This window comes from Symphalangus syndactylus, chromosome 6 (genome assembly GCF_028878055.3).
Source record: "Symphalangus syndactylus isolate Jambi chromosome 6, NHGRI_mSymSyn1-v2.1_pri, whole genome shotgun sequence".
Lineage (NCBI taxonomy): Eukaryota > Metazoa > Chordata > Mammalia > Primates > Hylobatidae > Symphalangus > Symphalangus syndactylus.
Window position 1 is genome coordinate 24,696,896 of NC_072428.2, and position 24,296 is coordinate 24,721,191.

Genomic DNA, 24,296 nt, shown 5'->3' on the forward strand with positions numbered 1-24,296 from the left:
AAAAAGAAGAAAAAAAAGGAAAACTGTACTAAGTTTATTTGTTAATATGCAACCTTAATTAATAGATAACAAAGCCAATGGCAGGTACACCAGACTCTAAAAGGAAGAACAAAATTAGCACTACTCACTGGGGCAAGGATAGTATCTATGATTCGAATTTATAAAAAACAATGTATTTTTAAAGGAACAAATAATTCTTACCCCAACTCTATATAGCTTTCATAATAAGCAATAAGAGAAAAGGCTGGCCAGGTGCGGTGGCTCACACCTGTAATCCCAACACTTTCGGAGGCGAGGTGGGCGGATCACAAGGTCAGGAGTTCAAGACCAGCCTTGCCAACACAGTGAAACCCCATCTCTACTAAAAATACAAAAATTAGCTGGGTGTGGTGGTGCGCATCTGTAATCCCAGCTACTTGGCAGGCTGAGGCAGGAGAATCGCTTGAACCCAGGAGGCAGAGGTTGTGGTGAGCCGAGATTGTGCCACTGTACTCCAGCCTGGGTGACAGAGCAAGACTCCGTCTCAAAAAAAAAAAAAAAAAAAAGGAAAAAGAAAAAGAGAAAAGGCTTAAAGCTTTAATTACTTGCATTTTTGACAATTTCACTTGAGAATGCTAATTACCAATGAAAAGACCAAAACCAGCGGGGTGCAGTGGCTCACACCTGTAATCCCAGCACTTTGCGAGGCCAAGGCAGGCAGATCACCTGAGGTCAGGTAAGTTCGAGACTAGCCAACATCATGAAACTCCATCTCTAAGAAAAATACAAAAGCTAGCCGGGCGTGGTGGTGGGCAACTATAATCCCAGCTACTCAAGAGGCTGAGGCAAGAGAATCACTTGAACCTGGGAGGCGGAGGTTGCAGTGAGCTGAGATCGCACCACTGTACTCCAGCCTCTAAACTTAGAGTTTAGGTTCATTACTGACTCTTTCAGGACACAGCAATAGAAAAATTAGAATACAGTCACCATTAAGCCCAGTCACTTGAATGAATCTGCCAGAATCAAAGACATGAAGTTCTTTGTCATTAGGGTTCTCAAGTGCTAGCCCTATATTTCTTGTCTGTTTTGATTTCTATCACTTAACTCATATTTTCCTAAGCAGACTAACATCTATTCGGGCCTCTTGCACCCAGTTCTCGTTCACATCGAAGCTAGGCTATACCTGTAACAACTTCTGATTACACAGAGCTTCCTTCTATTTTTTAATACAAATGTATAGTATTTTACTGTTCAGACATACCATAATTTATTCTGCTAGTTGCTTACTGATAGACATTTAGGCTATTTTCAATCTCTTGCTGTTAAAAAAAATGCTGTATGAATAGCTCATGTATATTTACTTTTACATTTGAGTAAATATATTCATGATGTAAATATCCAAAAGAATCAAAGAATATGTTTTTGTAATTGTGAAGGTTACTACCAAAATACTTTCTACAGAAGTTGTACCATTTTACATTTTCACCAGCAAAGTATGAGTATCAGCTTCCCCCACCCTTGCTAATACAGTGTCTTACCAAGTTAGATCATAGTCAATTTGATAAGAGAAAAATAGCAGGACAGTGTAGTTTTCATTTGAATTTCCCTTATTAAAACTGAAATTGAGCATATGTTTTGTATGTTTAAGAGTCACTTACATTTCCTTTTCATGTTTTTGCCCATTTAAAAAAATCAGTTGTAGAATTTTCCTTTTTCATTTTAAAAGTTATTTGTACATAACGAAAATTTGTCCTTATTTTATAATTTGAGTTGCAAACATCCTCTCTTACATTTGTAGTTTGTTCAGTCATTTAAATCATGGCTTAAAAATATTACTCAAATAGTTTCCACACTTAAATTAGAACAATATGTCATTGCTTAATATGCACCTATTATAACATGTTTTATATCTGGTACACACATGATACTTAGCATTTGCTGACTGAATGAATAAATACATTATCATTATTATTGATTAAAAGAGCATTAGTGTAAGTGCTGAGGTACAAGAGAAAATAAAACAAGCTCTCTGCCTCACAGAAAATTTTCTGTGTGGTGGAGGAGAGAGTTATACTACCAATTAAGTATAAAACAACGAGAAAGATGTATATATATATATATTATATATATGTATATATAATATACCTAGATATATTTTTTGAGACGCAGTCCTGCTCTGTCGCCCAGGCTGGAGTGCAGTGGCATGATCTCGGCTCACTGCAACCTCCGCCTCCCAGGTTCAAGCAATTCTCTGCCTCAGCCTTCCGAGTAGCTGGTTATTACAGGCGCCCACCACCACGCCCAGCTAATTTTTGTGTATTTTTAGTAGAGACGGGGTTTCACCATCTTGGCTAGGCTGGTCTTGAACTCCTGACCTCGTGATCCACCCACCTCGGCCTCCCAAAGTGCTGGGATTACAGGCGTGAGCCACTGTGCCCAACCCAGAGAAAGATGCATTTTAAAATATATGAAGTGCTACAGGGAAAAAAAGGAAAGCAGATAATTATGTACGGAAAGCCATAAGAGGTAGTAACATTTGAACTTGGAGAAGGATGCATTGGTGAGTAAGAAAGTGAAAAAAGCATTACTAAAAGAAATACAAGCAATTTATAAGGAGCAATTCTCAAAAGATAGTTGAATGTAGTGTTTTATATACAAAGGAGTAAGAGGCTAAAAAGGTAGGCTTGGATTAGATTGTACAGATTTTGTATACAATCTTAAATTTGTATTTCATATTGCAAGCTTATAATATCAAACAGGTTTCATTTCATATACTAACTTTCAGTAGTGGTAGCGGCTACCCAGAACATTCCTGTAGAGAAGAATTCTAAGGCTGTGTCTGAGTTTGGCAGGACGGTATTAGAGGGTACTACAGTCTGCTATTTATTTAGAAGGGGGTAGTGAAAATAGGAAACCAAATGAGGCATTCGAAGTTAAAGGTATCATACACATATTTCTGTCCTTGGGAAAGATAACACTGATGTCAATGTGGAGGACTAGAGAAGGACGGACTAAGGAAACTATGTCTTATTCAGATTAGAATATTCCTTTCTTTTCTACTAGTATGCTAATATCTGATAGATGTTAAATAATGTAGTCTGAAAAGTGAATGAAGTGAACAATCAAATAAGGAAGCTAATAAATGAACCATGCCATCACCAGTAATAGAGTTCATGAGTTTTACTGGACAGATTTATTGGCATTTGTTTTGACTTCTCAGAAATTTTTCCTTCATTTCTTACCTATTCTGTCTGTTCTGAACAGATGACGTTACCAGATAGATGAGTTTGAAAATGTAATGATTGAAAATGTATAAGGATAAAAATAGTAATTCCAAAGAACCATCACTTACATTGAATATTTATAGGTAACCATACTGGATAGAAATGGCTTCATTAGTTCACTTACTCTGTCTTGCAACTCTAGAATAAAGCATTCTATATGGGCATTATGGAAGAAATGAAACAACAACAATTTTGGTAAAAAACAAAGTTACCATAAATTTTATTTGTAAGAAATATATCATCTTGACCAAATACTCTACAAATGAAACAGCTAATTCTTTAAATAAACAAATACACATATAGGCATACCACAAGAGATTCTGTAAGATGAAAACGGATGCATTTGCAAATTTTAGAAAGAATTTGTATGTTTACTTGCCTCTATCTTGGGTAATAACTGGTAACGCCAAGCTATTTTCATCTTAATATTAGATTCTGGTGTTTTATGATTGTATACATCTTCATCAAATTCCTTTTTACATTTATCATCAAGTAATGGTGCTGGGAGTTCCTAAGAAAACAAAATGACACATAATTGAGATTCTGTGGTAAAATATGACAATTTTCTTAAACCATGTTAGCAACACTAGAAATTTTCAATGTATTGAAAATTCATGACTAACATTGATTTAAATATAAATTCATAAAAATAGACATTTCTAAAACAGAGAAAACAAGTATAATACAAACATTAAGTTTAATTTTTTAGCAATAAACTGGAATTTAAAGAAAATATCCAAATTTCTATATTCACAAAAATCAATTGCTATTCTAACAAGAGGTTATACTAAATTCTCAAAATGTATATGCTTAAAGCAAAGTCTGGAATTAGTACTTATGTATTCTATATAATTATTATTATGTTGGCCACAAGGTAAAAATAAAACATTTGCACAATCTGCTTACTGGTAATTTTAGAATTCAAAAAAGCCATTCACTAAAATAATGGGTGAAGTAACAACTAAGAATAATGACATTTATTTTACCTACATCAAATGCTAGCTTTGCACCTGCAAGCTTATGTCTCTTCTTTAACAATAATCTCTGATTAAATGAAGAGACAATAACTTCCAATTTATTAATTTTAGAAGGTGACCAACTTCATAACTATAAAATACATAAAATACTAGCAAACATTTTTGTTAAGCGGTACTATAGAAAGAATTCAAAGAAAACTGTATTTAAGTTTCTTGAAGAAGGAAAGCACATACAATAATTTTGTTTTATTTTCTATTAGAATCATAAAGATAATGTGGGGCATTGGATTAGTAAATACAATCTGTGCTATGTTATATATTAGCCTAAACTGCAACTTCCACTTTTCAAGATCAAATTTACTTATGCTTAGAATCGTGTCAACAAATCAGCTCAAAACACATTAAGTGTTAATATGATATATTTTACTCACCTTCTAAAAGACCTCAAAGTGAATTCACATTTTAATTAACGCTAGTCTTAGAAACTAGTTATATCATTTAAGCTGTGAATCCATCATTCCTAGCTAAGCATTAGTATCTTACAGTATAAAGTAACTTCATTTTCCAATGGAAATACGTATTTGTGAGAGTATAGTGTAATACAGCATAGTGGTTATGAGTTTGAATTCGGCAACTAGAATGTCCAGTTCAAATCTTGACTTCGCACTAGTAGCTGTGTCTGTGTTACCACAGGACCTCTCTATGTCTCCATTCATCATCTAAAAAAATGGAGGTAACAGTATTTACTTCTGGCTGCGCGCAGTGGCTCACACCTATAATCCTAGCACTTTGGGAGGCCAAGGTCGGGGGATCACTTGAGTTCAGGAGTTTGAGACCAGTTTGGGCAACATGACAAAACTCCACCTCTACAAAAATACAAAAAGATTAGCTGGGTGTGGTGGCACATGCCTGTAGTGCCAGCTACTTAGGGGAGGATCACCTGAGCCCAGGAGGTTGAGGCTACAGTGAGCCAAGATCATGCCACTGCACTCCAGCCTGGGTGACAAAGCCAAAGCCTGTCTCAACAACAACAGCAACAACAACAACAACAACAAAAGTATTATTTACTTCAATGGGTTGTTGTAAGGAGTAAATAAGTTAAAAATGTAAAATACAGAGAATGATGTTTGCTACATATTAGGAATCCTACAAATGTTAGATTGTGAGAAGTCAGTCAAACAATTGTCTTCAGAGCCGCACATTTTGTATTGTCAATATTCGGCAATAAATTTAGTATAATGTATTTGGTTTAACATCTTTTTCAACCCCAGGGACACCTGGCAATAGTTGTAAAATGGTTACTCACAATTTAATAATAAAAACATTTGAAAAATAATTTATATCACACTGTCCTCTTATTGTAGAAAATAGGCCGATTCTAAGAAATGCTCTTACATTAATGTGTACAATATTAGAGAAATAACCCTAAAATAGTAGAGACTCATTAATATGTTTAACTTATCTAAACAAGATGAGACTACAAAATATAGGTAAGCATTTCCTCATTTCTTATTAAATATGTATCTATTCCCATAATAGATGTTTTACCATGTTAAAAACTTTTAATGTATCATAAAAACTATAATGATTCCAAGTTTAATACTGATAAGGCACTCATTTTCTTAAAGATGAAAATGTTCAAAAGATGTGCAGAAAATACACTTTATCAATTAATGCCTATGTAAAGGATATAAGGTTTCTTATATATACATATACATATATAAGATTTCTTATATATACACATATAGATTATAAGATTTATTATATATACATACATATATACATTATATACACATATATACACACATATATATATAACACACACACACCTCCTGGCTCAAGTGATCCTCCCACCTCAGCCTCCTGAGTAGATGGGACTTGTGGCACATGCCACCATGCCTGGCTAATTTTTATATTTTTTGTGGAGACCAGATTTCACCATGTTGCCCAGGATGGTGTTGAACGCCTGAGCTCAAGCAATCTGCCTGCCTCGGCCTCCCAAAGTGCTGGATTACAGGAGTGAGCCACCGCTCCCAACCCTTTATATATTTTTTAAAGTGAAATAAAATTAACGTAACATAAAAATATCATTTTAAGAAAAAATTTGGTAATTTTTACTAATTCAGAGTTGTGTAACCATCACCACTATCTACCTTCATCAGTGCCCCAAAAAACTGCACACCCATTTAGAAATCACTCCACATTCCCCTTCTCTCCTGCCCCTGGCAACCACTAATCTTGTCTTTATGGATTAGTCGTTCTGGACATTTCCTATAAATGGAACCATACAATATGTGACCTTTTGTGTCTGGCTTCCTTCATTTAGAGTAATGTTTTCAATGTTCATCTATGTTGCACCATGTTTCAGTATTTCATTCTTTTTTATGGTCGAATACTATTCCTCGTATGTATGTACCACATTGTTTAACTACTCATCACCTGACGTACATGGATCATTTCTATTCTTAGGTTATTATGAGTAATGCTGCTACAAATATTCACACACAAACTTTGTGTGAACATGTTTTCCATTGTCTTTGGTATATACCTAGGAGTGGAATTCCCGAGTCACAGGGTAATTCCATTTTTAACTATTTGAGGAACTGCCAAAATGTTTTCCACAGTGACTGCACCATTTTACATTCCGACCAACAATGTACGTGGGTTTCATTGATTCTATATTCTTAGCAACCAATTGTTGTTATTATTATTATTATTTTTAAATAGCTACCCTAGTGGGGATGAAGTGGTATCTCAATGCGGTTTGGATTTGCATTTTCCTAATGACAATGATACTGAGCATCACTTCATGTGCTGGGTTGGCCATTTGTATATCTTCTTTAGAAATATGTCTATCATGGCTTTATCCCGTCCCCCCTTTTCTTTTTTGAGATGGAGTCTCGCTCTGTCACCCAGGCTGGAGTGCAGTAGCACCATCTCGGCTCACTGCAAGCTCCACCTCTTGGGTTCATGCCATTCTTCTGCCTCAGCCTCCTGAGTAGCTGGGACTACAGGCACCCACCACCACGTCTGGCTAATTTTTTGTATTTTTAGTGGAGACAGGGTTTCACCATGTTAGCCAGGATAGTTTCAATCTCCTGACCTTGTGATCTGCCCACCTCAGCCTCCCAAAGTGCTGGGATCACAGGTGTGAGCCACTGTGCCTGGCCCTTATCCCATTTTAAAATTGGGCTGTTTATCTTTTTGTTGAGTTGTGAGACTCCTTTATTTATTTTAGATAGTAGACATTATCAAATATATTATTTGCAAATATTTTCTCCTTGGACACTGGAAGTGTCCTTTGATGGACCAAAGATCTTAATTTTGATGAAGCCCAATGATATAGTTTGGAGGTATTCTCCATCCAAATCTCATATTGAAGTGTAATCCCCATTGTTGGAGGTGGGACCTGGTGGAAGGTGAACAGATTATGGGGGCGGATTGCTCATGAATGGTTTAGCATCATACCCCATGGTATTGTCCTTGCAATAATGAGTGAGTTCTGGTGTTTGAAAGTGTGAACCACCTCCCCCCTTGCTCTCTTGCTTCTGCTCCTGCCATGTGAGATGCCTGTTCTCAATTTGCCATCTGCTATGATTCGAAGCTTCCTGAGGCATCCTCAGAAGCATGAGCCACTATGCTTTCTGTACAGCTTGCAGACCTGTGAGCCAATTAAACCTCTTCATAAATTACCCAGGCATTTCTTTATAACAATTTGAGAATGGCCTAATACACCCAACTTACCTGTTTCTTTCTTTTGCTGCTTTGCTTCTGGTGTCATATTTAAGAAATTATTGACTAATCTGAAGTCATGAAGGTTTATACTTATGTTTTCTTCTAAGAATTTTAGTTCTTAAATTTAGCTCTTTGATACATTGAAAGTGAATTTTTATATACGGTGTGAGGTAGGGGTTCTTATATTTTTATAAGACTTAATTATCGGCTGGGCGCGGTGGCTCACGCCTGTAATCCCAGCACTTTGGGAAGCTGAGGTAGGCGGATCACGAGGTCAGGAGATTGAGGCCATCCTGGCTAACACGGTGCAACCCCGTCTCTATTAAAAATACAAAAAATTAGCCGGGTGAGGTGGCGGGTGCCTGTAGTCCCAGCTGCTCGGGAGGCTGAGGCAGGAGAATGGAGTGAACCCCAGGGGGCGGAGCCTGCAGTGAGCCGAAATCACGCCACTGCACTCCAGCCTAGGCGACAGCGAGACTCCATCTCAAAAAAAAAAAAAAGACTGAAGTATCCGTTATGTTGAAATTATTATTGAGTATCAATATATGCAAAGTCCTGGTCTAGTTTTTTGTGGACACAGCAGTGAACAAACTTAGTAACAATAACAAGAGTACATATATATATATATAGTACTTGCTCTATTCAGGGCAGTTCTAAGTGCTTTAGATATGTTAATTCAGTGTTCAATAATAAACTTACGAGGTAGGTACTATTATTATTGCCTTTTAGGTTGGTGCAAAAATAACTGCAGTTTTTGCCATTACTTTTAATACATAATGGGAAACTGAAACGTAAAGGGGTTAAGTAACTTGTCCAAGGCCACAGAGCTAGTAAAAAATGGAGCTGGGAATTTGAAGCCAGTTGGTAGTCTGATTCCAGAGTGTGTGCTCTTAACCACCATGCTATATTGCTTCTATAATAAGCTTTCATTCTATTTATGGAGTAAAACAATAAACAAACAAATAAATAATAGGTCACACGATAATAATGTATCATGAAAATTATAATGATTCCAAGTTTAACACTGATAAAGATGTTTTTTGTGGACAAGTGTAGAACTGGAGCAAGGTAAGAAGGCAAAGACTCCATTTTAATAAACTTAGTAAAGGATGGCCTCTCTGATAAGGTCAAAACTGATGGAGACAATCCTATATATAATTAGTTGAAATTCTATAAAATATACTACTACAGAACTTGTCACATAGATGTGGTACCATCTATATACAATTTATAATCTTTCAGAAATATATCTATGCTATTGCCCAGATCTTGACACAGAAACAGCACTAATGTTAAGAGATTCAGGTATGTGAAGAATCCAAGGATCTGTAATTTAATCTTGCTTTATTATTCAAATGTATATGAGACTTATTGTACAGTAAAAAAGGAGTACATAAAAGAGGCACTAGATGATCTTTACTGTCCATATTTATATATAGCTCTCTCTTTTCTGAATTCCCATTTCACTTTCATCTGTGCCAAACATTTTGGTATTGGATCATATGCAGCTTGATATTCTTCAACATTTCATGTATGCATAATCTCATTTTCCAATAAAGGCTATAAATTTCTTGACAGGTAGGGACTATATGGTAATGTATATATTCTGACCTTGTTATGAAATGAGCACCATAAGAAGTACAAAGAAGATACTCAAGAGATGCTTAGTGAAATGAACCACAGAAACTTTCTGGAACAATCTTAGTGGGCCAATTTTGTATTATTCTCAAGGGAATTAATACCACAGCTTTCTTTGGACTCCTTATGTTTCATGTACTAATCTTTCTCTATCCCTATTATGTTGCAATTCTTTCTCAGTATAATGTGAGGTACATGTTTTCCATTTAATATGTTATTTGTTTTTTAATTATTATTATTATTTTTGAGACAGAGTCTCACTCTGTTGCCCAGGCTAGCATGCAGGGGCATCATCTGGCTCACTACAACCTCAACCTCCTGGGCTCAAGCCATTCTCATGCCTCAGCCTCCTGAGCAGCTGGGATTACTGGTGTGCGCCACCATGCCCAGCTAATTTTTACATTTTTAGTAGACATCGGATTTCACCATGTTGGCCAGGCTGGTCTTGAACTCCTGACCTCAAGTGATCTGCCCGCCTTGGCCTCCCAAAGTGTTGGGATTACAGGCGTGAGCCACTGTGCCCAACCTTAATATGTTATTTTACTGCAAAATGTTGAACTTATAGTTCATCATTTTGAAAAACATAAAAGTTTTTCAGCCGATATATCTTGGAATTTTTTAAAAATAATAATTTTAAAAAACAATTTCAAACAATGCAGAGAAGTACAAAGCAGAATTAGTAATCGAGGAAATGTGCTTTAAAACCAGTTACTATTTCCCACCCATTATACAGGCAAGCAAACAAACGAAACGTCTAAAAATACCAAAGTTGTTAAGAGACCAGAGAAACTGGAAGTCTTACTCACTGCTGGTGGGAAGTTAGGAGTTTACCAGTTTTACTACTGAAAAACCACTTTGGAGAACAATTTGGAAAAATTTCAGCTGAAAATGCGCATATCCTACCAAATACTCCTAAATAAAAAAACTCACACACATGGACCAAGAAGTAAAGAATCAGCATTGAGGCCAGGCGCGGTGGCTCACGCTTGTAATCCCAGCACTTTGGGAGGCCAAGGCGGGCAGATCATGAGGTCAGGAGATCGAGACCACGGTGAAACCCTGCCTCTACTAAAAAATAAAAAAAATTAGCTGGGCGTGGTGGCAGGTGCCTGTAGTCCCAGCTACTTGGAGAGGCTGAGGCAGGAGAATGGTGTGAACCCGGGAGGCGAAGCTTGCAGTGAGCCAAGATTGCGCCACTGCACTCCAGCCTGGGCGACAGAGCGAGACTCTGTCTCAAAAAAAAAAAAAAAAAAAAAAAGTCAGGAAACAACAGTTGCTGGAGACGATGTGGAGAAATAGGAACACTTTTACACTGTAGGTAGGACTGTAAACTACTTCAACCATTGTGGAAGTCAGTGTGGTGATTCCTCAGGGATCTAGAACTTGAAATACCATTTGACCCAGCCATCCCATTACTGGGTATATACCCAAAGGATTATAAATCATGCTGCTATAAAGACACATGCACACGTATGTTTATTGCGGCACTATTCACAATAGCAAAGACTTGGAACCAACCCAAATGTCGAACAACGATAGACTGGATTAAGAAAATGTGGCACATATACACCACGGAATACTATGCAGCCATAAAAAATGATGAGTTCATGTCCTTTGTAGGGACATGGATGAAAATGGAAATCATCATTCTCAGTAAACTATCGCAAGGACAAAAAACCAAACACCGCATGTTCTCACTCATAGGTGGGAATTGAACAATGAGAACACATGGACACAGGAAGGGGAACATCACACTCCAGGGACTGTTGTGGGGTCAGGGGAGGGGGCAGGGACAGCATTAGGAGATACACCGAATGCTAAATGACGAATTAATGGGTGCAGCACACCAACATGGCACATGGATACATATGTAACAAACCTGCACATTGTGCACATGTACCCTAAAACTTAAAGTAGAATAAAAAAAAATTTGTCTGGTATTAAAAATACTAGAGTAACACTTTGGTTGTATATAATATTTTATAATACTTTCATTTGCTTAGAAATAGGTGGCCAGTGCTCTACTGTCTTTGGACAAAGACCGATGCTGGAGAGAAGTCTGAAGACTTCCATCCTTGTAGATGACTTGCTTTTTCTGCATGAATTCTTGAAAAACTCTTCCTTCGACAACTTAAATGGGTTATATGTGTATCCATTGCTTTATATTATTCCTTCCCCAACACCTGTAAACCGGATGTTTCTTGAGGTGATTCTCCTTTTTCTTATTTCCAAGTAAAACTTTGTCTTTGTATTTCACATTTATTTTTCTGTTCCATATCAAAATAGAATACATCTTTGTTGATATAAATGTTAGGTATATGTTTGACAGTGAGTAAAACTTCACGCAGTAAACGATTTATTGTTAGATGAGTATTTTCCCAGGAGTCGGGACCATCACCGACCAACAGAACATTCTGTGATGTTGAAGGTGTTCTATACCTGCACTGTCCAATACAGTAGCCACTATCTACTTAAATTTATTAAATAAAAAATTCCCCACATTGTAATCATATTCTCATTTAATGTTTTCTTTTTCCTTGAACTCCTGGGCTCAAGTGATCCTCCCACCTCAGTCTCCTGAGTAGTGGAGACTGCAGGCACATGCCACCATTCCTGGCTAATTTTTAAATTTTTTGCAGAGACAGGGTGTCGCTATGTTGCCCAGGCTGGTCTTGAAATCAAGCAATCCCTCCACCTCAGCCTCCCAAAGCTCTGGGATTACAGCCATGAGCCATCATGCCTGGTCTTCTCACTGAAGGTTTTAATCTCTTCTCTAACTTCAGTTCAACTATCATAAGCCTGTTACTGCTGCTACTTTATTGGGTAATGATGTTAAGTCAACTTGTACTTTTAATTATGCAATTATTCTTTTTATCTACTCATGTGTTATCATTTTATCTTTGTGATTTTATTTTCCTGAATTCATGTTCTTACTAAATTCCTCTATAAATCTCTTATGGAGGAATTTCCTTGTGTTCTTGGGTTATATTTTCTTTCAGATTGATGTGTTTTTGTTCTAGTTAAAGCTTGACGAATGAATATTTTGATAGTCACTCATTATTCTGTAACTTCAGGTTATGAGAGGTTAGGCAAAAAGTGCAATCTTTCTTTTTCTTTTTTTTTTTCTTTTTTTAATAATACCCAGGCTCTTTATTCTCTTGTGAGATTTCATGAAATAAAGGTTCCTGTGTTAACATCATTTGCCTTAGTGCGTATTCGGTTCCCATTCAGGAGGTGGTACATTATTAGGTCTTGGATTTTATCTCCAAATCTGTGTTGCATTGTGAAACATTTGTTTAAATTTGAGACAATTGGCCTTAATTAATTCTTAAGATTATCCTAATTAATTTCTGAATGTGACAGTGAAGTTTTGAACCACACCAAATGATGACAAACTCTATACATTTATGGCATTAGGTTGGACCTTGACTTTTCTTGTTTTGTTTGTCACAACTGATTTTTTTGGAGTATTTAAAATTATTTTTTGTTTCATAATGTAATGAGCATTTTTTCATGTGTTTTTTGGCTGCATAAATGTCTTCTTTTGAGAGGTGTCTGTTCATATCCTTCACCCACTTTTTGATGGGGTTGATTTTTTCTGTAAATTTGTTTAAGCTCTTTGTAGATTCTGGATATTAGCCCTTTGTCAGATGGGTAGATTGTAAAAATTTTCTCCCATTCTGTAGGTGGCCTGTTCACTCTGATGGTAGTTCAACCATTGTGGAAGTCAGTGTGGCAATTCCTAAGGGATCTAGAACTAGAAATACCATTTGACCCAGCAATCCCATTACTGGGCATATAGCCAAAGGATTAAAAATCATGCTGCTACATCAGCATGCATGATTTAGATGAGCTCTCCTCAAATTTCAACTATTCCACTATGAGATCATTAAGGGCAAGGACTATGTCTTAGTCATCTTTTCATCCATAACAACTGTTACATACTCAATGTTAGTGTCCTCCTCAGGTCCATACATTTAAGTCCCATCCCCTAATGAGATGGTATTTGGAGAAAGGGGTGTTTGAAAATAACTAAGTTTAAATGAGATAAATACTCAATGTTTGTGTCCTCCTCAGGTCCATACATTGAAGCCCTATCCCCTAATGAGATGGTATTCGGAGAAAGGGGTGTTTGAAAATAACTAATTTTAAATGAGATAAATACTCAATGTTTGTGTCCTCCTCAGGTCCATACATTGAAGTCCTATCCCCTAATGAGATGGTATTTGGAGAAGGGGTGTTTGAAAATAACTAAGTTTAAATGAGATAATAAAGGTAATTAATTAATATAATTAATTACCTTATAAGAAGAGACACCAGAAAGAGCTCTTTCTTTATCTGTGAAAAGAAGAGGTCACGTGAACACACAGTGAGAAAGCAGCAGTCTACAAGCCAGGAAGAGAGCCCTCACCAGGCAATGACTTGGTTGAAACCTTGATCTTGGACTTCCTAGTCTCCAAAACTGTGAGATAGTAAATTTCTGTTGTTTAAACCACCTAGTTTATAGTATTTTGTTATGACAGCCTGAGCTGACTAACACAGATTTTGATACCGAGAAGTAGGGTGCTGCTGCAAGAAATACCTAAACATGTGGAAGTGTCTTTGGGATTGGGTAATGGGTAGAGAGCTAGAAGAGTTTTGAGGTATATGCTAAAGATATGGATGCAGACTGGAGGTTGCCAGGGGTCAAGTGGTGGTAGGCAGACAGATTGCACGTAGGCACATTTCTCAAAGGATGGAAATGTTCTATGTTATGATTGTGGTGGTGGTTATAAAACTGTGAACATTTACTCAGACTCACTGAATTGTATATCAAATTGATAAAATTATATGTAAATTATACTTTGGAAGAATTCATACCAATCTTCCTTCCTTCCTCCTCCTGCCCCTCCTCTCCCTCCTTCCTTACTTTTTTTGAGACAGAGTCTTGCTCTGTTGCCCAGGCTGGAGTACAATGGTGCAAACACAGCTCACTGCAGCCTTCTTGAACTCCTGGGCTCAAGGGATCCTCCTGTCTCAGGCTCCTGAGGAGCTAGGACTACACGTGTGCATCACCATGCCCAGCTAACTGTTTTCTTATTTTTTTGTAGAGACGGTGTCTTGCTATATTGCCCAGACTGGTCTCTAACTCCTGGCCTCAAGTGATCCTCCTGCCTTGGCCTCCCAAAGTGCTGAGACTACAGGCATGAGCCACTGTGCATGGCCTACCATAAACCTTTTTTATATGAAGATACAATTCAGCAACATAAAAAGGGACTTCAATAAAAAGAATGTGTAAAAATAAGAAACTGGTAACAGATAGATAGATAGATAGATAGATAGATAGATAGATAGATAGACAATCTCTCTATAAACATATCCTCTCTCTAACAGAAAATGAAACCAAAATTAGAAATGTTGGGGAGAGAATAAGCAAATGAAAATGAAAGGCCAAACATAAAAACAATAAATAAATTAAAAATGTGACATGACAATGAGCAACTGAAGGAATATAAGTGAAATCCGTTTTACTTTCCTCTTCTAGAGGCTCTGTTTACTAGCATAGGTATTTTCTTTTCAAAGGGTCCAATTACATTTGATTCTGAAGTAAAAATATCTATATAATTAAAAATTTTAAATGCCAAGAGAGATGAATAAGCTTCAGAAAAAAAGCTGGAAGTTAGCAGAGGTTAGTTTATGAGATTTCAGAAAAGAAGCCATCTCCATAAAAGTGCAAAGTGAAACAGCAATTCTTGATGTTGAAACTGCAGCAAGTTATCCAGAATATCTAGCTAAGTGATGAAGGTGGCTGCACTAAACAATAGATTTTCAATGTAGATGAAACCGCCTTCTATTGGAAGAAGATATTGTCTAGGACTTTCATGGCTAGAGAGAAGTCAATGCCTAGCTCCAAAGCTTCAAACGACAGGCTGACTCTCCTGTTAGGGGCTAATGCAGTTGATGACTGTAAGTTGAAGCCAATACTCACTTATCATTCCAAAATCCTAGGGCCCTTAAGAATTATGCTAAATCTACTCTGCTTGTGCTCTATAAACAGAACAACAAAGCCTGGATGATAGCACATCTGTACACAACATGGTTTTCTGAATATTTTAAGCCCACTATATGGAAACCTACTGCACAGAAAAAGCAAACCTTTCAAAATATTACTGCTCACTGACAGTGCACCTGGTCACCCAAGACCTCTGATGAGGATGTACAAGGAGATTAATGTTTTCATGCCTGCTAACACAACATCCATTCTGTAGCCCATGGATCAGGAGTAATTTCAATTTTCAAGTCATATTATTTAAGAATACATATCTTAACGCTATTGCTGCTATAGATAGTGATTCGTCTGATGGATATGGGCAAAGTAAATTGAAAACCTGGGAAGATTTACTATTCTAGCTGCCATAAGAATATTCATGATTCATGAGAGGAGGTCAAAATATCAATATTAACAGGAGTTTGGGAGAAGTTGATTTCAGTCCTCATGGATGACTTTGAGGGGTTCAATACTCTGGTGGAGGAAGTAACTGCAGATGTGATAGAAAGAGCAAGAGAACTAGAATTAGAAGTGGAGCCTGAAGATGTGACTAATTGCTGCCATCTCATGAGAAAACTTTAATTGATACAGAGTTGGTACTCTGGACTAGAAAACAAGTGTTATTTTTGAGATGGATTCTACTCCTAGTGAAGATGCTATGAACACTGTTGAAATAACAACAAAGGATTTAGAATATTCCATATACTTAGCTGATAAAGCAATGGTAGAGTTTGAGGGGTTGATTCCCATTGTGTTTGTTTGTCTTTTCAATTTTTATTTTAGATTCTGAGGGTACATGTGCAGGTTTGTTATAAAAGTATATTGCATGGGCTGGGCATGGTGGCTTACACCTGAAATCCCAGCACTTTGGGAGGCTGAGGCGGGTAGATCACGAGGTCAGGAGTTTGAGACCAGACTGGCCAATATGGTGAAACCCCGTCTCTACTAAAAATACAAAAATTGGCTGGGCGTGCTGGCGTGTGCCTGTAGTCCCAGCTACTTGGGATGCTGAGGCAGAAGAATCACTTGAACCCAGGAGGCAGAGGTTGCAGTGAGCCGAGATCGTGCCACTGCACTCCAGCCTGGGCGACAGAGTGAGACTCTGTCTCAAAAAAAAAAAAAAAAAAAAAAGAGTTTACACTTTGGCCAGGTGCAGTGGCTCACACCTCTCATACCAGCGCTTTGGGAGGCCGAGGCGAGTGGATCACTTGAGGCCAGGAGTTCGAGACTAGCCTGGCCAACATGGTGAAACCCCATCTCTTCTAAAAATACAAAAATTAGCTGGGTGTGGTGGTGGGTGCCTGTAATCCCAGCTACTTGGTAGGCTGAGGCAGGAGAATCGCTTGAACCCAGCAGACGGAGGTTGCAGTGAGCCGAGATCGCGACACTGAACTCAAGCCTGGACTACAGAGTGAGACTCTTATCTCAAAAAAAAAAAAAAAAAAAAAGGTGTATTACATGATGCTGGGGTCTGAAGTACAACTGCAACTGTCACCCTGGAAGTGAACATAATGCCCAATAGGAAGTTTTCATCCCTTGCCTCCCTCCTTCCCTCTCCTGCCTTGTATTCCACAGTATTTACTGTTCCCATCTTTATGTCCATGTGTACCTGATGTTTTGCTCCTACTTATAAATGAGAACATATGGTATTTGGCTTTCTGTTTCTGTGTTAGTTTGCTTAGGATAATGGCTTCCAGCTACATCCATGTTGCTGCAAAGGACATGATTTCTTTATGGCTGCATAGTATTCCATGGTATATATGTATTACATTTTCTTTATTCAGTCCACTGTTGACGGGCACCTGGGTTGGTTCCATGTCTTTGCTATTGAGAATAGCGCTACAACGTATATACATATGGATGTGCCTTTTTGGCAGAATGATTTATTTTCCTCTGGGTATGTACCCAGTAATGGAATTGCTGGGTTGGATGTTAGTTCAATTCTTAGTTCTTTGAGAAATCTCCAAACTGCTCTCTACAGTGGCTGAACTGATTTACATTCCCACCAACAGTGTATAAGCATTCCCTTTTCTTCACAATCCCACAAACATTATTTTTTGACTTTTCAACAAATGCCATTCTGACTGGTGTGAGATGGTATCTCATTGTGATACTGACTTGTATTTCTCTGAAAATTCGTGATGATGAGCATTTTTTCATGTTTATTGGCCATTTGTATGTCTTCCTTTTTTTTGAGACAGAGTCTTGCTCTGTCACCCAGGCTGGAGTACAGTGGTGTGATCTTAGCTCACTGCAATCTCTGCCTCCCAGGTTCAAGTGATTCTCCTGCCTCAGCCTCCTAAATAGCTGTGATTACAGGATGCACCACCATGCCCAGCTAATTTACTGCCATTTTGGCCAGGCTGGTCTGGAACTCCTGACCTCAGGTAATCCACCCACCTCGGCCTCCCAAAGCCCTGGGTTTACAGGTGTCAGACACCGTGCTGTTCTACTTGTATGTCTTCTTTTGAGAAGTGTCTGTTCATGTCCTTTGTTCTCTTTTCAGTGGGGTTGTTTTCTACTTGTTGATTTAAGTTTCTTATAGGATCTGGATATTAGGCCTGCATCAGATGCATAGTTTGTGAATATTTTCTCCCATTTTGTAGATTGTTAGTTTACTCCATTGATACTTTCTCTTGTGGTACAGAAGCTCTTTAATTAGGTCCCACTTGTCAATTTTTCTTTTTGTTGCAAATGCTTTTGAGCACTTAGTCATGAATTCTTTGCCAAGGATGATGTCCAGAAGGGTATCTCCTAGGATTTCTTCTGGGATTGTTACAGTCTGAGGTTTTCGATTTAGGTTTTTTTTCTTTTCTTTTCTTTTTTTTGAGATGGGGTCTCACTCTGTCACCCAGGCAGGAGTGCAGTAGTGCGATCTTGGCTCACTGCAAACTCTGCCTCCCAGGTTCATGCAATTCTCCCATCTCAGCTTCCAGGGTAGCTGGAATTACAGACACGTGCCACCACACCTGGCTAATTTTTATATTTTCAGTAGAGACGGGGTTTCACCATGTTGGCCAGGCTGGTCTTGAACTCCTGACTTCAGGTGATCTGCCTGCCTCGGCCTCCCAAAGTGTTGGGATTACAGGCGTGATCCACTGAGCCCAGCCTAGATGTAGATTTTTAATCCATCTTGAGTTAATTTTGTATATGGTGATAGGCAGGTGTCTAGTTTCATTCCTCTCCACGTGTATAGCCAGTTTTCCCAGCACTATTTATCGAATGGGAGTCCTTTCTTCATTGCTTATTTTTGCCTACTTTGTCAAGGATCAGATGATTGTCAGTGTATGGCTTATTTCTGGGTTCTCTTTTCTGTTCCATTGGTCTTTATATCTGTCTTTATAACAGTACCATGCTGTTTGGGTTACTGTAGCCTTGTAGTATAGTTTGAGGTTGGGTAATGTGATGCCTCTTGTTTTGTTCTTTTTGCTTAGGATTGCTTTGGGCTCTTTGTAGTTCCATATAAATTTCAGAATAATTTTTTCTAATTCTGTGAAAAATGACATTGGTAGTTTGATAGAAGTAGTGTTGAATCCTTAAATTGCTATGAGCAGTATGGCCATTTTAATGATACTGATTCTTCCAATTCATGAGCAAGGAAGACTTTCATTTGTGTCATCTCTGATTTCTTTCAGCAGTGTTTTGTAGATCACTTTGCAGAAATCTATCACCTCCTTGGTTAGCCGTATTCCTAAGTATTTTATTCTTTTTGTGGCTATTGTGAATGACACTGCATTCTTGATTTGGCTCTCAGCTTGCCTACTGGTGTACAGAAATGCTACTGATTTTTATACATTGATTTTGTATCTGGAAACTTTACTGAAGTCATTTATCAGTTTAAGGAGCTTTTCGGCAGTTGACTCACATTTTGAAAAAAGCTCTACTGTGGGTAAAATGCTGCCAAACAGCATCATTTGTACAGAGAAATCTTTCATAAAAAGAAGAGTCAATTGATGTGGCAATCTTCATTGTTGCCTTCTTCTCAGAAATTACCACAGTCACCCCAACGTGTAAGTCAGCAGCCATCAACATCAAGGCAAGACCCTATACCAGCGACAAGATTACAACTTGCTTAAGGCTCATATAACTGTTACCATTTTTTAGCAATAAAGTCTTTTTAAATTATTTACTTTTTAGTCATAATGCTATTGCACACTTAGTAGACTATGGTATAGTATCAACACAACTCTATATGCACTGGGAAATAAAAAACGGTGACTCACTTTATTGTGGTGGTGTGGAATCAAACCTGCATTATCTCCAAGGTATGCCTTTACATCAAAACCAAGGTTGAAAAATGAGGCATATATTTACTTTATTTCACTGATTCTAAGACTCATGTTTTTCTTCACGTTACCATCTCTAAAATCAGGATGCATTTTACAACTGGGAGAATATCATAATTGTCAGCCTGGAAGCAGATACAAAGTTATCATGGTCTGCATATGTAACAACTTGGTTGTTTTTCTTGGTGTTCAAATGGACAAATGTAATTCTTCAATGTTTCAGCCAAAAATCCACATATGGATCAAGTAAAGAAGAATAGAAATCCTGGATTTTTAGGATACCACTACTGATCTTTTCTGAGAAAATCAGGACAGTGCTTGCACGAATAATTGCAGGATGGATGTCAATGTTTTAGAATAAAATCTGGGTACAATATTGCATCACCTTTAAGAAGTACTACAGGCCGGGCACGGTAGCTCACGCCTGTAATCCCAGCACTTTGGGAGGCTGAGACAGGTGCATCACCTGAGGTTGGGAGTTCGAGACTAGCCTGACCAGCATGGAGAAACCCTGTCTCTACTAAAAATACAAAGTTAGCCAGGTGTGGTGGTGGCACATGCCTGTAATCCCAGCTACTCGGGATGCTGAAAAAAATAAATAAATAAAGAAGTACGACATTGCCAGTGCTCTTAATGACAGAGAGAACAGTATCTTGTGAAAAATGTAAATTGTGAAACACATGGATATCAATGACTATGAGCCAGAAAGTGATTTAGAACAGTACTAATCTGAATGTGAAGTTTTATGAGTACCTTACATGTTGTACTTGTTTTTTTATAGACAGGTGTGATATGACTTAAAAAATAAGTAAGTCCAAGAAACCTCTTCCAATAAGAATTAAATAAAAATTTTAGGTGAACGGAAACGTTCTTAGTTCATGTGGGAATATTTTTTTTCTCTTAGTATATTTAATAATGATGCATCTTACAATCAATGGTCTCTCAGATTCTGATAAAAATGGAATGCCTTTTGTAAGTGGATGCAAATGCCTTTAGCATTTTTGTTTCTAAGTGTTGCATCAATATAAAGAAGTATTTTACCTGATTATGGTGTGGATAAATGTTATCATGCTACTAAGTTAACCAGCGAAGACCTATGTGACTACCTGGTAACTCTTCAGTATTTTTTTAACCATTCTTTTAGCCAAAAATTTGAACAAAAATAACAGAAAATAAAAATGTGGTCCATACAAATTAAGAATAATCAGTAGTGTGATTTTTAAGTCTTGTGAAATACAGAATTAACCCATGGTAGAGAATGAATCTTTTTTTTTTGTTGTTTTTTTTTTTTTGGAGATGGAGTCTTGCTTTGATGCCCAGGCTAGAGTGCAGTGGCGCAATCTCGGCTCACTGCAACCTCCGCCTCCCGGGTTCAAGCAATTATCCTGCCTCGGCCTCCCAAGTAGCTGGGACTACAGGTGCATACTGCCACACTCAGCTAATTTTTTGTATTTTAGTAGAGTCGAGATTTCACCATGTTGCCCAGGCTGGTCTCGAGCTCCTGAGCTCAGGCAATCTAACCACCTCGGTCATCCAAAGTGCTAGGATTACACTTATATGAGCCTTAAGCAAGTTGTAAGTATGAGCGACCATGCCTGGCCTAGAAAATGAATCTTAACACAAACAAATGTAAGAACATTCCATGCTCATGGTTAGGAAGAATCAATATCGTGAAAATGGCCACACTGCCCAAGGTAATTTATAGATTAAATGCCACCCTCATCAAGCTACCAATGACTTTCTTCACAGAATTGGAAAAAACTACTTTAAAGTTCATGTGGAACCAAAAAAGAGCCTGCTTTGCCAAGACAATCCTAAGCCAAAGAACAAAGCTGGAGGCATCACATTACCTGACTTCCAACTATACTACAAGGCTACAGTAACCAAAACAGCATGGTACTGGTACCAAAACAGAAATATAGACCAATGGAACAGAACAGAGCCCTCAGAAATAATACCACACATCTACAACCATCTGATCTTTGACAAACCTGACAAAAACAAGAAATGGGGAAAGGATTCCCTATTTAATAAATGGTGCTGGGAAAACTGGCTAGCCATATGTAGAAAGCTGAAACTGGATCCCTTCCTTACGCCTTATACAAAAATTAATTCAAGATGGATTAAAGACTTACATGTTAGACCTAAAACCATAAAAACTCTAGAAGAAAATCTAGGCAATACCATTCAGGACATAGGCATGGGCAAGGACTTCATGTCTAAAACACCAAAAGCAATGGCAACAAAAGCCAAAATTGACAAATGGGATCTAACTAAACTAAAGAGCTTCTGCACGGCAAAAAGAAACTACCATCAGAGTGAACAGGCCACTTACAAAATGGGAGAAAATTTTTGCAAACTACTCATCTGACAAAGGGCTAGTATCTAGAATCTACAAAGAACTCAAACAAATTTACAAGAAAAAAACAACCCCATCAAAAAGTGGGCGAAGGATATGAACAGACATTTCTCAAAAGAAGACATTTATGCAGCCAAAAGACACATGAACAAATGCTCATCATCACTGGCCATCAGAGAAATGCAAATCAAAACCACAATGAGATACCATCTCACACCAATTAGAATGGCCATCATTAAAAAGTCAGGAAATAACAGGTGCTGGAGAGGATGTGGAGACATAGGAACACTTTTACACTGTTGGTGGGACTGTAAACTAGTTCAACAATTGTGGAAGACAGTGTGGGATTCTTCAAGGATCTAGAACTAGAAATACCATTTGACCCAGCCATCCCATTACTGGGCATATACCCAAAGGATTATAAATCATGCTGCTATAAAGACACATGCACCCATATGTTTACTGCGGCACTATTCACAATAGCAAAGACTTGGAACCAACCCAAATGTCCATCAATGATAGACTGGATTAAGAAAATGTGGTACATATACAACAAGGAATACTATGCAGCCACAAAAAAGGATGAGTTCATGTCCTTTGCAGGGACATGGATGAAGCTGGAAACGATCATTCTCAGCAAACTAGCGCAGGGACAAAAAACCAAACACCTCATTTTCTCACTCATAGGTGGGAATTGAACAATGAGAACACTTGGACACAGAGTGGGGAACATCACACACCGGGGCCTGTCGTGGGGTAGCAGGAGGGGGAAGGAATAGCATTAGGAGATATACCTAATGTAAATGATGAGTTAATGGGTGCAGCACACCAACATGGCACATGTATACGTATGTAACAAACCTGCACGTTGTGCACATGTACCCTAGAACTTAAAGTATAATTAAAAAAAAAAAAAAGGAAAATGAATCTTAAAGCGACAGTGTCATCCTATATCTCTGGAAAAAAAAATCCACTCTATAAAAATTCTGTTTCAGTGGTTACAGTACTACTATTCATAATTCAAGTAAAAATGACTTAATGAAAATGATATGTTGGGGAACAAAGAAGGAACATTCTGATACTTTTGTTATCTAATACCCAGAAATTTATAATGTAAGTTTATATCCAATACATTATCATATGTGGAAGTCCTAAAAGTTTTAAGTATGCCAACATTAACTATGTTACTTACTGGGAGTCAGTGACCCTCCAGAGGTGATCACTACTATAATCTATACCATTTGTTATAATGACTGTTTCTAATCAAACAAAAAATTAATTAATGTTTTGATAAAAGCTCTATTTCAAGAAAATGCTAGGCATAAAACTATTTAATATTGAACTATTACAGCTGTCAATCACAGATCAGGTCCTCCCTTACACTTTCAAAAATCCCCAGCCTTTGATTTCTAACCCAGAGCACAAACAGAACACAGTGTATTGTTGTTGTATCTTTCTTTCCTAATAGAGGGATTATCAGAGTTTTGGTTCTTTTCTGCAATTTGCTGCTTATGGTTCTCAAGTATATGGTATCGAGGGTCACGAATAAATAAAAAACAGAAAGCCTAAGTTCTATACAGATGACAGGATGGGAAGAATGAAATTTCTCTTTTAGCCAAATGAAACAGATTAGAAAATTAATATGAATAAAGAAAATAGGACTACCTTTCAACTGTTTTTCTCCTTTAAAGATCCTATCTGAAATAAAATTATAAATTTCCCATACAAAAATATTACTCCAGTATTTACGTATATTTATTTCCTCACTAGAAACATTTATCCTTATCCATAAGATGCTGTAAATATATTTCTGCCCGTTTCATTCCAAGCCCTTTCTGTTCTTACTGCTATATTATTTTGTGGTCTTTGTTTTGGCAGATGCACAAGCAAAATCTGATTCTAACAGTTTGACCCTTCTCACTTTTTATGTTCTCTAGGGCATAATAAAACCCAAGATACAATCCCTCAGCAGTTAATGAAGCTTAACCTCACACCCTCTTAATTACCAAT

The 24,296-nt window shown here is 37.6% G+C and overlaps 1 protein-coding gene and 1 long non-coding RNA gene across 9 annotated transcripts in view; one reads left to right on the forward strand and one right to left on the reverse strand.

The window, feature by feature from the left end:
* The window catches only part of ELP4 (elongator acetyltransferase complex subunit 4), a 252,778-nt gene that overhangs the window by 179,186 nt on the left and 49,296 nt on the right, over nucleotides 1-24,296 (reverse strand). For all 8 annotated transcript variants that reach the window (XM_055282022.2, XM_063641876.1, XM_055282021.2 and 5 more), the window contains exon 4: nucleotides 3,643-3,774. In XM_055282022.2, coding sequence (XP_055137997.1) covers nucleotides 3,643-3,774 — 132 coding nt within the window. The remainder of the gene's footprint in view (nucleotides 1-3,642; nucleotides 3,775-24,296) is intronic.
* LOC134736989 (uncharacterized) overlaps nucleotides 1-24,296 on the forward strand; it is a 190,979-nt gene that overhangs the window by 163,197 nt on the left and 3,486 nt on the right. The window lies entirely within an intron of this gene.